Raw genomic sequence first — 18708 nt, forward strand, 5'->3', positions numbered from 1 at the left:
GAGACAAAAAAAATTATATGTAAAAAATAATAATGTTATATATCTTGATGTATCTAATAACCCTAAAGAATGGTGTAATGAATCATATAACTTAATAGTTTGCATTAAAATTTGACCTTTATGTTAGCCATATTTAGGTCAATATTGTTTTTATGACTTTAATAACATAATGAATATTTTTTTTAGCAAAATAACTTAAATATTGAATAAAATCAGGATGAAAAATGTTTTATAGTAAATGAGAGAAAATTTGAGGATTCAATTTACATAATTGAAATGAGATATCAAAATTGTACATTCACTTGAGCAATATACTATATTTTTTCTTACATAGCAAATTAACAATCCAACCATTAAAAAATACTGGATGAGATAAAAATTAAATACATCTGAAAGGTTCAATTAATGTCCAAAGACACACAATTGAAAGTAATATCATGCTATGCTTGTATGAAAATGATAATCAGGAAACCCTAGAAGCACAAAAGCATTAGCCAAATCCCAAAGAACCTTGGTCGAAATCTAACATATATTTGTTTGTTATAAAGTGACTTTTCCTTCTAAGAGCACGGCATGGACGGTGGATGAAAAATGGTCACATGGTGGGTTTGGCATTTTTGGTCGTCTTTAAGCCAATTACCTTATACTTATTTTCAATTTCTTTGTGCTTATTAGGCGATACTATGAAATTCTGAACTTGTCATTTACTCTATGTGTAGAAGACGTGAAGGAAAGAAATGTTGGTCACCATCAAAGTTTGAGAGACGAGGTTTTAAACGGTGAAAACTCAAAACCAATATCCAATTATGTAAGGGATAATGGTATTTTCATTCTTGTTTCTTTGTGGATTAATTGTTGGAAATAATTCAAGTCTCACATCGACTAAAAGTAATCACATATTATAATATATAAGTGAGAAATAACTCTCATCTCTTGAATTAGCTTTTGGGGTTGAGTTAGATTTAAAATTCACCTTCTAAGATTAATATTAAAAGCATAGCTTATTTCCATCTCTTTCTCCATTATAATTGCAAATCCTCTACCAAACAAATAGAACAATGCATATTTTTTCCCTTTTCTCTTTCATTTTCAGAGAGCATTCAAGCAAAACAGAATATTAATTATCGAAGAAAATTTATGTTACAAAAATCAGGCAACGAGTACTCGGTTTAGTTGCGCATATTTTCCACATTAATTCCTCGCAATGGTTGTCTTCTTTAGCTAGTACATCCGTACCATTCAAATTCAACCACAAAAGAATTCCGTACTATAGTGGTAAGTTTGCTTTTATTTGGGACGACCACTGTTCCACCATAACGCAATTTTAACGGAATTATTGTTTAGCATGTATTGTCGAAAATAAATTTCCTTTTATTTTTAGATGTATAATTAATATTATAAATTTATAAAAAAAAAACAAATATTTTTAAATATATAAATTATATTTCAAATTTGTACACTCTATCTAACCCACAATTCAATATCGTTTATAATTTAATGAAACTTGCAAAATTAAAATGAAACCTATAATATGTAATTTTTAATTAATTTTAACTGATAATATAAAATATTTTTAAAATAATATGTTAAAAAATGTCCTATAATATCTTCTCTGCAATTCAATATCAAACGCATGACTTCCACAAGGCAACGTGGCTGAAAGAGCCAATAGTTGTAGATCGCGTATCTCTTGATAATCTAAATTGTGGTGCAACACCACAACGGTCCCAATGAGAGGGCTCCACCAAACCTTACCATTTGCATGTGACATAAAAAGCCTAATATTATAATCAGATCATTTTATATCTATAAAACTTAAACTTAAAATGATTATTATTTATTTTTATAATATTTAATTTATAATTTTTATTATATTAATTATTTTTAAATTAAAATATTTCTGATTAAAAGAAGAAACAAAACATATAGATAAATCATTAAAAAAGAAAAAGTATTAATGACAATAATAATTTTAGAAAAAAATTATAAATTCAGAATAAATTTAGGATTATCAATTAAATTAATCATTTTTTATTAATTTTGAAATTAAGTATATGCATCTTTTTATATATATATATATATATATATATATATATATATATATATATATATATATATAATAACAAAGTGAGTAATAAGGTAGCCTTTTTATTTATTTTTATAAATAAAAGACATTAATAGTAATACCTTGAGGAGAAACTCATGGATAGGCACAAACTCAACACATCATTCTTAGTTATAATCAAGAAGAATTTTACAACTAATAAAATAAAATAAAATAAATAAAAAATCAGAATGTCAAGTAATTAAAAATAATTTTGATATTCTTTCTGTTTTTTTTCTAATCTTCTTCCTACGAGCAAAATTTCTTAAATAGAAAAATAAAACCTACCAAAATTTGATGTTTATGGTAATTTTTTATCAATATAAAAACATGCCAAAAATATTTTATAAAGTATTTTAGTAACATTTTCTTTTTATGATAAGAAAAAGTTTAATCACTTACACAAACAACCTTATAAAAGAATACATAATTTAAATTATAGAAACAATTAAACACCTAATTTAAATAAATTAATAATAATGACAATAAATTGAAATAAAAATTTCTTTAAAAATATTTTGTTAATATATATTCATGTTTTCTATTAATGTTGAAGGTAAGTTGAAAAATTTTCATAGAAATTTAATTTTATGAAGTGCATGACATGCAGAAACGATTAAAAAAATATGTATAGCAGCAGGTTCAAAAAAGTGGAGCGTGAATTTTATTCTATTTACAATTATAATTAATTACTAATTTTTAAAAAGACAAAATTACAAATAAAAAGTTGAAAATTTAAACACGCTACACCTTAAATAACATGCCACTTCACATTGAGGATTTTTTTTAATTTTAACTTTTTATTTATAATTTTTCTTTTTAAAAATTATTAATTATAACTATAGTTTGATTTTAGTTTTAAACTTCTGATATATTTTATACACTGAATAGGTCTTTCTTTTATAAATACATTGAATATTAATATTAGAGTAATATTTATCAATCCTAATTAAAATTGTATTATGAAAATTAAAATTATAAATTCAACGGCAATAAAGTCTTACGATTGCTTAAAACCAATGTATTTTATTTGCATTAATAAATTTATTATTTAAAATAAAATACTCCACAATTTTACACCACTAAAATACATTATTTTAAAATTTATATTATATTTTCTAAATTCGAATTATAATCCTTTATATATTTCTATTTCAATGCAATTTAGCAAAAAATTAGGAAGAAGATTATATAATAAAACAAAAAGATTATGAAATTTAATTTGACTTAATATTCTGATTTTTTATTAGTTATTAAATTCCTATTGGTTATACTTAAAAATGATGTGTTGGGGTTGTGTCTATCTAATAGTTTCTCCTGCCTTGAGCTACTTTACAACTCTGTGAAGAGTTAAGGCATGTTTGTTTTGCCGTTTGGTTTTGTTGCAGTGTGCTTTTTAATGTAAATTCAGCGCATGAACAAAAATGCAAAGGGGGAGATGCGTTGGCCCAACTTTCGTTTGGTGCACCATCAATAGATTCTTAAAGATGCACTTAGTGTGTTGTTTTATTTCATTCACACTTTTTTTACATATACGTTAAATGAGGATCCTTTTTAATTTTACGTTGGATTTACATTAAACCTAGGCCTTTACAAGTGAGAAAGTTCCTTCTAAAGTGATAACTTTTTAAAGTGTAAAAATGAATTAAACATATGTCTATTTTTAAATTAAAATGAGTTGAATTGATGTAGAGCAACTATATTTTCAATTTTATATTTTTTTTAATTATTCATTTAGTTCTTATAATTTTTAAATTTATCTATTTTTGTCTCTATAGTTAATAAGTGAATATTTTAATTTTTAAAATTTAATAAGTGAATTTTTGAAATTTACATTTAAATTCTTAAAAGTTCCTGCAGTTAAATATTTTTAATTCTGAATTGAAACTGTAAATTTTTTTGAAAATTAAAATATAAACTTCAAAGATTAAAAAATTAATTTATTAATTATAGGGACTAAAAAAATAAATTTAAAAAGTATATAAATAAAATGAGTTATTAAACTTTTTTTATATATATAAAAAAGGCGTACGTGGAGAATTACATTCAAAGGAAATCTCATGTCTCAAAAAGAGCAATTCAATTATGCATTATTTGACGACATTAGACTGTCAAAAACATATGTCTCGTGCCGGACGTTTGTTATTAATTAATTAATAATAACAATAATTCAGAATAACTCTAAATTATAAGGTACACTATCTATTCATAAAAAAGAAAAAGGTACGCCATCTTACACACTTTCAAAATATCATCGATTGAAATAAATATTTTTTAAAGGTTATAAATTAAGTTGCGCACGATTCAAATTTTAGAGTGACAATTTGCAATATTTTTCTCATAATAATTTTGGAAACAATTTGTTTTTTAGAAAAAGGATCATATCTTGAGAACCTAAAATTTTGTACACAGTCATTTAATTACAACTTATCATATAATAAGTAATAAAAACATTTTATATTAGCAATACATAGATATTAAAATAATTCAAATGATATTTGTAATTAAATGATTTTATAAAATTATTTTATATTATCAATACATAAATATTAAAAAAATTATCTGTAAGAAAACATGTTACTATAGAGTTTGTAATATTCACACAATTTATCCAATAAATTGAGTTAGACTAGATTCCAGAATAGTTATATGTAGGTCACATGACCGAATATGCTAAATTTTAACCTAAAATTAATAGAGGAGTTATTTTGTAGACATTGAAAATCTGTTAAGTTATATTTTATTGTTGAACAAAATTCTGTTAAGTGTTGAAACTATTCTTATAGAAGCGTTTTGCTTGAAGCATACGAAGTGTCCCTGGAGAACTCCCCACAACACAACTTAGCAATGAATGAGTTAGTTCTGCCTATGCGCTTGGAAAAGCCATGCACAAATCTTCCATCTCCCATGCATGCATGCATGCGTGCATCTGTTTAGGCACAGCCAAGTCAACCTTGAGGTTGAGCGCGGCAATTAAAGAAAATGCTAAGTACGTATTTCAATTGTGATAGAGTGGGTGCAAATAAATTAAAGAAAAAAAATATATGACCTATCGGATCACCAATTCAACCTCTAAATTCGTTAAGTCAAATGGGTTTCATTATAACAAAATGAAAAGTATTTCAATTGTGATAGAGAGGGTGCAACAAAATATACAACATACATATGTTTTTGTTGTGTGCTTTACACAAGAGAGACACATTTTGTTGTATATATTTTTTTTTACCCTTGTAGCAATAGAAATATGTTTCCATTGTATAAGAAGGATATTTTGAGAACAAAATATTTTTAAAACCCATGGGATGTAAATAGGAAAAGAAGAGGTGAGAATAGCAATTTAACATAATAAATGGGCCCAATGATTTTGTGTTGAGTAGTTTTGTTTAGATGAATCCAATAAATATTTATTGAAAAAAGAAAGGGTTTTTTAGGTGCAGACATGTTATTTGTGCATCTAGCAATAAAATAAAATTTCAAAAATGCCCTTAAATATTTTTTCTTCCTTTTAAGTAATTTTTTTATATAACTTATGGATTTATTAATTCGTAAGTTTTATATAACTTACAGATTGATTAATTAGTATGTGTTATAGGAATTACGTAATCCGTATAACTCATACGGATTAATTAGTTATTGTTTATTTAAAAAATAAATAATAACTATTTATAAAAAAAAAAAAATAATATATTTACAATTAAAAAAATTATTATTTAAAAACATAATTCAAAATAATATTTTTTTATTTAAAAATTAAAAAATAAATATTATAAAAAACAAAATAATATATTTATAATTAAAAAAAATTACTATTTAAAAACATAATTCAAAATAATCTTTTTTATATAAAAATTAAACAGTAACTATTTACAAAAAAAAACAAAATAATATATTTATATTTAATAAAAAAAATAACTATTTAAAAACAAAAATCAAAATAATATTTTTATAAATAAAACATTTACTATTAAAACAATAAATAAAACTAATTTATTAATAAATTAGAAAAACATACGGATTAACTAATTCGTATAACTCACCTATAATCCGTATGTATTATATGGATGTCAAATACGATCTTAAACCATGAAAAACAAAGAAGAGAATCTTACCTTGACAGTGGAAAAGCACAAGGTGGCGTAGATGGCCTGAACGAAGTCAATGAAGGCTGACGATAGCAGCGACGTGGTAGCGATAACGTAGAGACGAAGGAGGAAGAATCTGCATTGCGGTGGAAACATGTTTGAAATGCGCAAGGGAAATGAGAGGGAAAGAGTTTTTAAAATTCAAGTGAATTACATTTTTACCACTTCACTTAAATTGTTGGGTGCACATGACAACAACCTAAAAGAAAAGAACATACAAGCTTGTCACCCTTGCTCCTTAACTAGATTGTGGGATTGATTCTTTCTTGGACACTAAGTTACGATATTTAGGAGAATCTTACCTTTAGTAAACCATACAGTATTAAGAGGTTTAGTCCGGCTCACAAATCTAAATATTACTAATAAATTATAAGGAGTTAGTTTTTCTATTTTCAAAAGTTAAATAATCCAATTGCTTAATTCAACACAAATTTTCAACTAAAATTATATTTTAATACAAAATTAACCAAGACTTTGTTATGTAAGAAAATTAAGGAAGAGGGATGGGGTTTCGATCTCAAAGACTAAGAAAACATTTATAGAAGTATTTATATTTACCTTAGTCCAACTCAGCATCACCAATTCCCCTCCCTTTATTATTTGGAGTACAGCCTGGTTTGAATTTCGCTTGCAACAGCAAACCACCCCATTCGAAATTACTCCCATACCCCAAACAGTTTCCTCCTCACCCCTCTCCCATCGCCAACGGTCACGAGGATACAACAGTAAATTTGACCTCACACCTCAAAACCACCACCGCTAACTGTAGCAAAAAACCACCACCGGAACAAAACCAAATACCTCCTCTCCCTCTCTCCTCATTTTCTCTCTCTAAACCAGATCCGAACAAGCCCTAACCCTAATTCCCAATCCCACTCATTCCTCTGATACGATCGTTTCGAAGATGGGCGATTTCAACCTCGCCCTGGTGATCGTGGCGGTGGTGGTGTGCGTGATCGTGTTCCTGGTGAACGTGTACCTCCTCGTGAACTACCAGCACCCCGATGACGCCAACCAGGCCTACTTCCCCAAATTCGTCGTCGTTTTGGGCCTCTCCGTCGCCGCCATCTCCATCCTCATGCTCCCCGCCGACGTCGCGAATCGCCAGGCCTGCCGCCACGCGATCTACAACGGCGCATGCAGCCTCACGCTCCCCATGAAGGACCTCTGGCTCGCCGTCTACATCCTCGACGCTGTCCTCGTCTTTTTCGTTATCCCCTTCGCCATGTTCTTCTACGAGGGCGACCAGGACAAGTACGAGTTTTTTTTCTTTTCTTTCGTTGGTTGCTTCAAAATATCACCATTTGAATGAAATGTTGTATTGGTTTGTGGCTTTGTTGTGTGCAGGAGTGTGGGGAAGAGGATTAAGAGTGCGTTGATGTGGATGGTCACCACGGCTATAGTGTGCGCCCTCGTTCTGGGAATTTTGTATGGTATGGTTCCTTCTCACTTGCTCTGTGTGCGCGCATTGTGCTTTAGGCTTTATAGTGTGTTTGGATAACACCTAAGAATCAATTCTATTCCTCAAAATCATGGTGGTGCCGTGAAAATGTAGAAGCAACTATTTTTTGCTTTGCCTTTACCATGAAAAAAGTCATTGATTATTTCTCACTGTGAATCTAATCCAAACACACTATTATTTGAAGTGTGTTATCAAAGATTAGGGATTGTGGAAAATTGGAAATGGGGACCTTGGGTGGTTAGATTAGATGATGGGTGTTTTGGTTGTGCGGTTTCTTAAAATGGAAAGGAAAGGTGGGTGTCGTGTGATTAGTGCTTGTGGAGGAATAATTAGAACTAGAGAGAGAGTGGGGTTTATCACATTTGCGGGGAGTTATTGGGTTGTTCTTTGTAGTGATGGTAGGGTGAAGGTTTCCGAGATTTTGTGAATGAAGCAGTATTGGGTGCTGTGGTTCTTGATGTAGGATGATAGACCAGGATTGTTGGACTAACTAAATTATGGGAAGTGAGAAACTTGGTGTGTTTGCTACAATTGTCAATATTGGGTGGTTGGATAATGGATTGGATTTGTTTGAAGGCCATTTTTGTAGAACAATCTCTTAACTTTAAAAGATGTGGTTTTTGTGTGGAAAAATAGGGGATGTTACATAGAAGTGGAGAGTGAAAATCAATCTGAATAATTTGCAGGGTTTTTCTGTAAAGGAAGTAGGGAAGTGCTGCTTACCAAAGTTTTGTTCTTTACAAGTAAGGAGTAATGTCTAAGTGATGATGGATTAGGAGGGTTTGTAGTGGATTATTGGTAAGACAATAGGGGCAGGGGTTAAGCAAGGAGAACTTAAATTGTTGGTTTGTCTTTGTAGCAATAATAGTGCACACTGCATTGCTAGCAGGATCTGTTTAAAAGTTTATGTGAGTGAAATTGTGTTAGGCATTGTGGTTTCTATTATAGGACAGAGAGGCAGGAAGGAGTCATGGACTTTGATGCAGAACCAGAAAACAAAATATCGTAGATATTGTGAATGAAACAGGGAGACCTTGATTGAATTGAAAAGATAACAAGAACAAAGAAAAAACAGACGGGAATGGGTACCCAGTCTGTCCCAAAGCCAAGCTCCTCTATACAAAATGATAATAATCCCCAAAAAACAGAAAATGCTCCCCCTTCTCTCCAAATCTGTTACTAATAACCGTAAAGATAACAAAAGGCAAAATATCTAACTCCCCACCCCAAAATGCCCATTCACTAACAATTATGACCAAATCACCCTTCTAATGTCCTTTCCTCACGTAAACACGCCCCCACCTTCCTTGGTTGCCTTCGTGTACTAAAGGCTCACGTAACTCTTCACCAATGGTTGTATCAATACCTCCCCCTTGAGCAATTTGTCTTGTCCTCAAGACAAAGAGTAGGAAATTGGCTCCGGATTGAGATTTCATCCTCCCATGTTGCTTCGTCCACTGACTTCCCTTTCCATTGAATCAACCACTGTTTCAATCTTTCTCCATGCTTGATCACTCTCCTAGAAGCTAAAACAGCTTCAGGTTCGATGATGTCAGCTCTATCATCTTCCAGCCCAGTAGGTAAGTCTGCTTCTGCCTCATAATTTCCCACTACCTTCTTGAGTAAGGACACATGAAACATGGGATGAATTCTTGAAGTGGGAGGAAGTTGCAGTTTGTAAGCCACTTTCCGAATCTTTTCTAGTATTTTAAACGGCCCATAATACCTTGCACTGAGTTTAGGACTAATTCTAGCCATGACTGAATGCTGCCTGTGTTGTTTAAGCTTTAAAAACACCATATCTCCTACTTCAAACTCCCTTTCATTTCTGTGCTTATCCGCCTGGGTTTTCATGCGATCTTGGACCCTTACTAAATGTGTTTTTAACTGTCTCAATGCCTCGTCACGATCAATTAACTCCCTCTGAGCTGATTCTACTCTCACTTCCCCTGGAATGCACGGTATAATCTTGGGATGTTCACGACCGTACACCACTGCAAAAGGAGTAGTCCCTATAGACTCTTGGTGCGTGGTATTGATCCAGAATTCTGCCTAGGACAACCAAAGGGACCAATTTTTAGGCTGGTCGGTAATGAAACAACGCAAATAGGTTTCAAGACACCTATTTGTGACTTCGGTCTGTCCATCCGTTTGCGGATGGTAAGCTGTACTCATCTTGAGCATTGTTCCCTGTAACTTAAAAATTTCCTTCTTAAACAAACTCATAAATAAAGGATCTTTATCACTCACGAGAGATTTTGGAACTCCATGTAGCCTCACTACTTCCCTTACGAAAATCTCAGCAATTCCCTTGGCAGTATAAGGGTGTTTCAATGGAACAAAATTGCTATATTTGGTCAGCCTGTCCACAACAACCAGAATAGCTTCATAGCCTCTCGAGCGAGGCAACCCTGTGATAAAATCAACTGATACATCCTCCCAGACCTGTTCTGGAATAGGAAGAGGTTGCAGCAATCCTCCAGGTGAGGTAGGACTATACTTCTGACGCTGACAAATGTCACAAGCTTGCACAAACTGTTTGACATCTTCTTTCATACCTTTCCAAAATAAATTGGAAGCCAACCTCCGATATGTCCTATAAAAACCCGAATGACCAGCTTGAGGAGTAGAATGAAATTCCTCTAGTAACTTCTGAATCCAAGGAGATTTCTCATGCATCACCAACCTTCCTTTATAAAGCAGCACTCCCTGATTATAGGAGAAACCAGTATGGGCCTCTTTATCCTATTGCAAATCAGAAATAACATTTTTCCAGTGGGTATCTTGCTGCACCTCATGAGTCAACTGCTGCCAATCTAACCACTTAGGATAATAGATCATATTAGTCAATTCGGCATCCTCCAAACTCCTTGACAGGGCATCAGCTCCTTTATTCTCGTTCCTAGGCTTATAAATTATCTCAAAATTATACCCCATCAACTTGGCCAACCAATTTTGTTGATTACCTGTTAAAACCCTTTGACTTAGCAACTGTTTTAAACTCCTCTGATCTGAAAACACAGCAAATTTCCTTCCTAACAGGTGTGTCCGCCAATGTTGGATAGCAAGGACGACTGCCATCAACTCTTTCTCATAGGCAGATTTAGATAAATTCTTCCCACCCAATGCCTTACTGAAATATGCAATTGGTTGGCTGTTTTGCATCAGGATTGCTCCAATTCCTGTTCCCGAAACATCGCATTCTAACTCAAACTGTTCTTCAAAATTTGGCAATCTCAACACTGGTGCCTTCGTCATACGCTTCTTCAAAGCATCGAATGCTTGTTGAGCCAAAGCACCCCATTTAAATCTATTTTTTTTTTTGTTAGAACAGTCAGTGCTCGTGCAATCTTACCATAATCCCTTATAAACTTCCTATACTAGCCCGTGAGGCCTAGGAAGCCTCTGACCCCCTTCACATTCTTTGGTCTAGGCCACTCAAGAACGCTTTTCACTTTGGCAGGATCAACCGCCACTCCCTGCACAAAGATGATATGACCCAAGTATTCAACTTGTTCTTGGCCAATAGTGCATTTCTCATGTCTCGCAAACAACTTGTTGTGCCTCAAAACTTCCAGAACCTGCTGAAGCAGTTGCAAGTGCTCTTGCCATCCTTTGCTGTACACAAGGATGTCATAAAAAAAAACCAACACCCCTTTTCTTAAATAATCTCTGAAGACATCATTCATCAAAGCTTGGAAGGTAGATGGAGCATTCATCAGCCCAAAAGGCATTACAAGGTACTCGTAATGGCTCTCATGGGTTCTAAACGCTGTTTTAGGTATGCCTTTGGTCCTCATACACACCTGGTGATATCCTGAGCTCAAATCCAGTTTACAAAAATACTTAGCTCCCTGTAACTCGTCCAGTAATTCTTCGATAACAGGAATTGGGAATTTGTCAGGTATTGTAACCCTATTCAGTGCCCTAAAATCCACACACATACGCCACTTATTGTTCCTCTTCTTAACCAAGATGACTGGACTGGAATAAGCATTCTGGCTATATCGGATATGACCATTCGCCAACAACTCTTTCACCTGTCTCTCTATTTCATTCTTGTGGAGGTGTGGATACCGATAGGGTCTTACATTAATTGGAGCCACTCCTGGTTGGAGAGTGATATTGTGCTCACGAGCTCGTGGGGGAGGCAAACCAGTGGGTTCCTTGAAAACCTCGGCAAATATCTCTAGAATACTCTCCAAAACTGCCTGCGGTTCCCCCTTCACTCTATTCTCCTGAACCTCTTTTGTCCCTTCCATTAAATGGCACAATGAAATAAATTTGAGTTCTCCTGGTTGGAGACCCATCAAAACTTTCTCTCCCTGGAAGTATTAATCTTCATAATCTGCCTTCTCCAGTCCACACGCATTTCCCCTAAAGAACTTAGCCACGCCATTCCCAAAATCAAATCGATGTCCTCCAGATCAAAAAGATAAGCGTCAACCACAAAACAACATCCATTAACCTCCACCGTTAATTCGTGACAAACCTCACAAGTCAGAGTTTTGTGACCATCACCCAGCAAGATTCACATGCTCCTCGTTTCCTCCCACTTCCATCCCATAGCCTCCACTAACTTCCGAGAAATAAAGTTATGGGAAGTGCTGTTGTCGACAAGTATAAAGAGGGGAACTCCACCTTTTTGAGGGATTGACGAAATTCCTCCAAAGCGGTCCCCTCCAATGGCTTCAAGCTCGCACTCGCCTTCGATTTCTCACTCTCCTTCTGTCCCACCGAGATCTCACCTCCATCTTCGTCTCCATTCCTCCTAAAACCTCGAGATATGGCCTCCATTAGTTTTGTCTGTTGCTCCGATTGTTTCTGCAGCTGGTCCATAATCGATTTGCTTTCTGCTGCCTTAAGATGCAGTTCCACAATTGATGATCGAACCCAATCCAGCTCTCCTACGTGAATCATGCGTGCCTCCATTTCCGCTGATTCCTGTCGTTGATTCTTCTTTTTCTGATTCCTAGTTGTGGGCATCCACAAATGAGAATATATCCGGCAGGTCGGACCAAATTGATGCAGAACCAGAAAACAAAATATCGTAGATATTGTGAATGAAACAGGGAGACCTTGATTGAATTAAAAAGATAACAAGAACAAAGAAAAAACAGACGGGAATGGGTACCCAGTCTGTCCTAGAGCCAAGCTCCTCTATCCAAAATGATAATAATCCCCAAAAAACAGAAAATGCTCCCCCTTCTCTCTCCAAATCTGTTACTAATAACCGTAAAGATAACAAAAGGCAAAATATCTAACTCCACACCCCAAAATGCCCATTCACTAACAATTATGACCAAATCACCATTCTAATGTCCTCTCCTCACGTAAACACGCCCCCACCTTCCTTGGTTGCCTTCGTGTACTAAAGGCTCACGTAATTCTTCACCAATGGTTGTATCAGAATCAGACTTGGTGAGACAAAAAAAGAAGTTATTGAAAATTTCAACTCATTAAACCTGTTTCATTTCCTGGACAATGTTCACTTTTTAATGTAGGTTGGCTTGGAAATGGAACACATACGTAAAGACTTTCTACATAAAATAAACAATTAAAATATTGAAAATTATATTTATAGGTGTAAACAATACTATATAATTCATAATCATCTTAAAGAGTTAAAGTCATGATTCAGAATTTAGTCATTCTTTCAAGAAGGTTAGTCATTTTTGTTCGTCATTTCAAATTTATTAAAGATCAATGTTGTTAATGGCGGATGGCGGTTCACGGCGGAAAGTCAAAAATCCACCATATAAATATGGCGGATGGCGTAGCGGAAAATGGCGGATGTCATGGCGGACAAAAAAAAAAAACATATATATAAACTCATTGAAATTGAAAAAAACAAAGGATTGCATTCAAATAAACTAAAAAAGTTTCATGAGTTCATACAATAATCAAATACCAACACTAAATAAACTCATTAAAGAGTTCAAATAAACTCAGCCATTTAAAAGAGGAATGAACAGAAAAAAAAAATTGTGGTGTCAAATACGAAAAAAAAAATGGGACTGTTAAAAGTAAAAAGGGGTGTCAAATAGCAAAAGGAAAAAAAAAGCTGCAGACAGAAAACAGGGGGTGTCAAACAGCAAAAATAAAACTAAGAAAACCTACGTCTTCTTCTTCGCGACAGCTTCGTCTTCTCTGCGTGAACTTTTCGCTGCAGGCCGCCGTTCGTGACAGGTGCGTCGCTGCCGGAGCTCGTCGCCGCCGTTCGTGCCGGTGAGTCGCTGCCGGAGGTCGTCGCGGCTGCGTGCGCGTGTGGGGTGCGGGAGGGACGCGGCTGGTGCAGGGGAGGCTCGCGGTTGGGTTCTCTCTTAGATGGAAGGTTGTTCTGAATCACAGAGCTGTGCTGGAGGGTCTTTTAGCTGGATGAATAACCGGGTAGGGTTGGGTCGGGTCAGCCCAACTCCTACCGCGGACAAAAAGCAAAAAAAAAACGCCATTTTCCGCCACTCCGCCATAACCGCCACGACCGCCATGGCTATGGCGGCCGCCATCCCAAACGCGCCACGCCACCGCTATTCGGTGGCGTTTTTTCGAAAAACCGCCATGAAAATCCGCCCTGGCGCCGCCATGGCCGCCATTTAACAACACTGTTAAAGATAAAGATACCATACAATCCACCTACAATCTTGAGTAAATACGTCAAATCTGATGTGGTTTAATATGAGCTTTAAACTGTGTTTGTTTATGCTTCTATTCCATGATTGATATATTAGGGCTGGTTGGTAAGGTGGACTTTACTATTAGGCATCTCTCTTCATCCACAACTTCATTTCCTAGCACATGGACATTCAGTAGTGGTCAACCTTGTATTGGAAGTGATGCCCATCAGGTGTTTTTCTGCACTAGTTTTTTGTTTTTCTTTTGGCTAGTTTTGTTGTTGTCAGAGATAATATTTTTGCTGTTGCTCATTCTCCTTTTTTCCCCCATTGTCCTCAAACCAGTGTTCAGCATTCTCTGCTAGTCCTTCATCAGAGAAAACATGGACCATGCGTACTACCTTTCCAGAATATGTTGTTGCACTTGCTACTATTGTTGGATCTGTGCTTTTTGCTGTAAGCTCATTCTTCATAAAATTTAATTTAACTGTTTCAATTTTCCTGCTTCTTATTTGGCATAGGTTTTTAGGCTTGTTTGGTTAACATTATTGTTTTTGATGAATAAATACTCTTCTGGCTATACTTTTTTCTTTAAGTGTGAGACTGAGTGAATTAGAATACTGCATTATACTATTCTCTTTGGCAATTGAGCTTTTGTTGGATATAATAAAATAAAAATACTGAGTGAAAGCAGTCTCGTAATGGATTTATTTAAGTAAGCCTTCCATTCTAAATCACATTAAGCGCTAGTTGTCCTATTCTTGATATTTAACCATTGTTTTCTCACTGTTCAATCCAGATATTTGGTGGTGTTGGTATTGCCTGTCTTCCATTAGGACTTATATTTTCATTTATTCGGCGTCCAAAGGCTGTTATCACTCGCTCGCAGTATATCAAGGTGCTATATTGTTACTGAAGGAGATATATTAAATTGTTGATTATGTGTGTATTTGGTTACATGATATGCCATACTATATTTATGGTGCTCCTGGCTGGTTACTGTAGGAAGCCACTGAACTGGGTAAAAAAGCAAGAGAACTAAAAAAAGCAGCTGAGGCACTACATCAGGAAGAAAGAAGTGGTTCAAAGGGTAGAAAGTTTCGTAAAAATGTGAAGGAAGTTGAGAAGGTAAACAACAAATATTGGTGATTTATCATATAAATTTCCCGAAACAGGTGTTAGCTTGGGCTTTCCATGTAATAATTTGATGCATGCTGTTATAGTTTGTGGTAGAAAGTATACAGTTGCTGAAGTATTCATAGTTGCGTGATAGTAGTTATTTACTAATCCATCTCACATAATTTTCTAGGAGTTGTTTCAATTAGAAGAAGATGTAAAGCTTCTTGAAGAGATGTATCCACAAGGGGAAAAGGTCAGTAATGAAATTTCTAACTTTCTAATTCAGGCATAATCAATGTGTAATTTTTTTCCCTCTGACTAAGCTTGCATGAACACAGGCTGAGACAACATGGGCTCTAACAGTTCTTGGTTACCTGGCAAAATTTGTTTTGGGAATTTTAGGGTAAGCTATAATGTATGATGCATAATGAATAATGATGCTTTGAACTGTTGCACATAGTTTTACAAAGATTGCTTACTTTAACAGGTGTTATGTTTCTTATCTAACCTAAAATTTTAAAATTGTAACAGGTTGATTGTTTCAGTGGCGTGGGTCACTCATATAATTATCTACCTATTAATTGATCCTCCACTTTCTCCTTTCTTGAATGAAGTTTTCATTAAGCTAGATGATGTCTGGGGTATGTTGGAAGGCTCAGGCTATTTTTCTTTCCTTCAGTTATGTATAATAATTGATACATTATATGTAATATTCATTCAGTTAATCTAGATGATATATGCAATTTGTTCTTTCATCAGGTCTTCTTGGCACTGCTGCATTTGCATTTTTCTGCTTCTACCTTCTCCTTGCTGTGATTGCTGGTGCCATGATGCTTGGACTGAGACTAGTATTCATTACTATACATCCCATGAAGTAATAAAATTGTGCTGACAGATTTATCATTTTTCTCTCCATTTTTGGTAGTTTGTTATCCCTTTTGTATCTTATAATGTGATCATATCTCTGGCAGGTGGGGAGGAACTCTCATGAACTCTTTTCTGTTTAATGTGGGCCTTATTCTTCTTTGTTCCATTAGGTCAGTATAGTCTGTACTGTACATTCCAAATGGGATGTTATCTGTATTGAAGTTAAAGTTTCTACCTGTGAGTGTTATCTGTATTGCTTTTGGTTACATATTGTATGAAGAGTTTCACAAAAGTGGAAATTTAAAATGGGGATACTATTATATGTTGGGCTTTGACTTTCCCCTTTGAAATTATTAAATTTGGTAGTGGAAAGGAAAATTAAGTCATTGTTTGTGCAGCATAACAAATGCTTTGGAGTATAGCGCATAGTGTTCTATTTAAAGCATAAGGCACTTGTTATGTTGTCATGATAATGTGATGCTGTACAGCTCAAAGTTCTATTGTTTTACCTTTTCAGTGTGATCCAGTTCTGCTCCACAGCATTTGCCTACTATGCTCAAGCAACTGCAGCCCAGGAAATATTTGGCCACACTTTGGAGTCTCTTCGAGGAATTAAATATTTGTACAAGTGAGTCAATCGGGATTTCTTCTGCCTCTCTTGCTCTGCCTTATACTGGGGCAAAAATGGTCCCTTCCTTTTGCTAAGTTGTAGATCTAGAGCACACAATGGGTCGACCGTCTTATTGTTCCAATATGAATTCAAACAAATCTCATATTTTCAGTTGAAGTTCTATGAGGAATCATGCTTCACATACTCATCATTGACGAACTAAAATATTTAATAAGTAGGGTGTTGGATTGGATAATGCGTGCAGTAAATTGATGTGACATGTTATAGATCCAACAGATTGTAGATTTTTTATTTTTTTTTTATATTTTTCGGGTGTAAGCAGCATAACCTGCCTATCCAGGTTGTTTCCTTTATCGTTATCCTTGGCGAATTTAAGATGAGGACCTGTAAACTTCGCATAACTATAATTTGGTAGAAACAGTTTAATATAGTTTGATTTACTGGTTATCACATTACAGGTACAATGTATTCCAAATTGCATTTGTTGTTTTGGCTGGATTGACCTTTGTGTATTACGCTGCCTTTGTAAGTTTACCTCTGCTTAGTTTTTTTCGCTTATTTTTCATGTATATTAATATCTTGCTGGTACTAAAAGGTTTTTAATATGGAAATATCAGGGATGGAGAAGAAAAAAGCCTAGTGGCAGGTTCCAATTGTCTACATGAGGTATGGCGTAGCCTGGAAAAGCACTTTCTGGAGTGAGCCATCGGGGATTCCTTGCATCATTTTAGAGTGTTTTTAATATTTGGATGTGTTTTGGCCTAGAGTTGTTTTATGTTGAAAGCTATAGAGCAAGCTGATCATCATCTGAGTAGAATAATCTGATACGGTCGAATCATTAGTTGGGTGCTAGTGCTGCAACTTTGGCCTTTGCCTCTTCTGTTGCCGTTGTATGTATTATTCCTTTGATTGTGTTACATCCCACTCGTTATGTAATTAAACTGTTATTACGTGTATGCAAAGAGTACTGGATTCCTTCAATACTGCGAGGTAACACAACCCTTGCCAAATAGAAGTTGTACGAGCAGGGTAGTTTTTTTTTTTTTTAATGATCATACTTGTTTTTGTACTTCATTCATTCTTTGTGTGATAGGTTTCTTAGTAGAGCTTTCAGATTGTGTATTACCGTTTTGAAGTTCTTTTGCATTTGATGTTTATGTAGCCACCTTTGTTTTTAGCTGAAGTGGTTATATACTCTCCCTTCTCTATGGAGTAGCTACATACTTTCACTACATTTGATATTCAATTTCTTCGAGTATATCATTGTATTTTTATAATGAATTCAACAATTACATCTTACCATAGTCGTGAATATTTTAGTCATTATCAGTATTTTTTCTGGAAATCTTAATAATCATCATTCATTGAATTTGAGAATAACCGTGTACACGTTTTAGTACAACCCACTTTAAAGAATAATGTTAGTTGGATGCAACTGTAATTCAAACATATCATAAATAAATTAAAGTGGGTTGTACTTATGTTATCTGAGAAACACATAATCTTGCAGTATAATTGTGAATTGGATTGGTTACCATTCCGATGCGGCAACATGTGTACTAATATCACACGCAGGAGAGCAATTTTTTCCCGGCAAGGACCAGGTAATAGAAACTCTCTAGGGTATTTCTTTGGACACTCAGCAATTTTGATGGGACACCCAACACCCTAGATAAAATGGCTAAAACATCTTTCATCCTATTAATATAAATACGGCTACAGTGCGCGTCTGTATAATTCTGCCGCAGTGTTTCTTCTTCCTACGTGTTGTG

General features: G+C 34.5%; 1 protein-coding gene across 1 annotated transcript; it reads left to right on the forward strand.

The window, feature by feature from the left end:
* Positions 1-6817: 6817 nt before the first annotated feature.
* Positions 6818-18194, forward strand: LOC114419063 (LIMR family protein At5g01460-like). Its single transcript, XM_028384661.1, has 14 exons — positions 6818-7500; positions 7594-7679; positions 14437-14552; positions 14665-14775; positions 15119-15217; positions 15325-15447; positions 15629-15691; positions 15777-15841; positions 15970-16079; positions 16198-16312; positions 16410-16475; positions 16823-16933; positions 17395-17461; positions 17554-18194. The coding sequence occupies exons 1-14, from the start codon at positions 7151-7153 to the stop codon at positions 17599-17601; spliced, it is 1530 nt and encodes a 509-aa protein (XP_028240462.1). The 5' UTR covers positions 6818-7150; the 3' UTR covers positions 17602-18194.
* The last annotated feature ends 514 nt before the right edge of the window (positions 18195-18708 follow it).

This window comes from Glycine soja, chromosome 7 (genome assembly GCF_004193775.1).
Source record: "Glycine soja cultivar W05 chromosome 7, ASM419377v2, whole genome shotgun sequence".
Classification (NCBI taxonomy): Eukaryota; Viridiplantae; Streptophyta; class Magnoliopsida; order Fabales; family Fabaceae; genus Glycine; species Glycine soja.

What these genes read in the sequence shown, in the direction of transcription:
- LOC114419063 (XM_028384661.1), top strand. Translation starts at nt 7,151, where the DNA reads ATGGGCGATTTCAACCTCGCCCTGGTGATCGTGGCGGTGGTGGTGTGC. An exon ending in TGTATCCACAAGGGGAAAAG is followed by an intron (nt 15,692 to 15,776) that starts GTCAGTAATGAA and finishes GCATGAACACAG; the next exon opens with GCTGAGACAACATGGGCTCT. An exon ending in ATTCTTCTTTGTTCCATTAG is followed by an intron (nt 16,476 to 16,822) that starts GTCAGTATAGTC and finishes TTACCTTTTCAG; the next exon opens with TGTGATCCAGTTCTGCTCCA.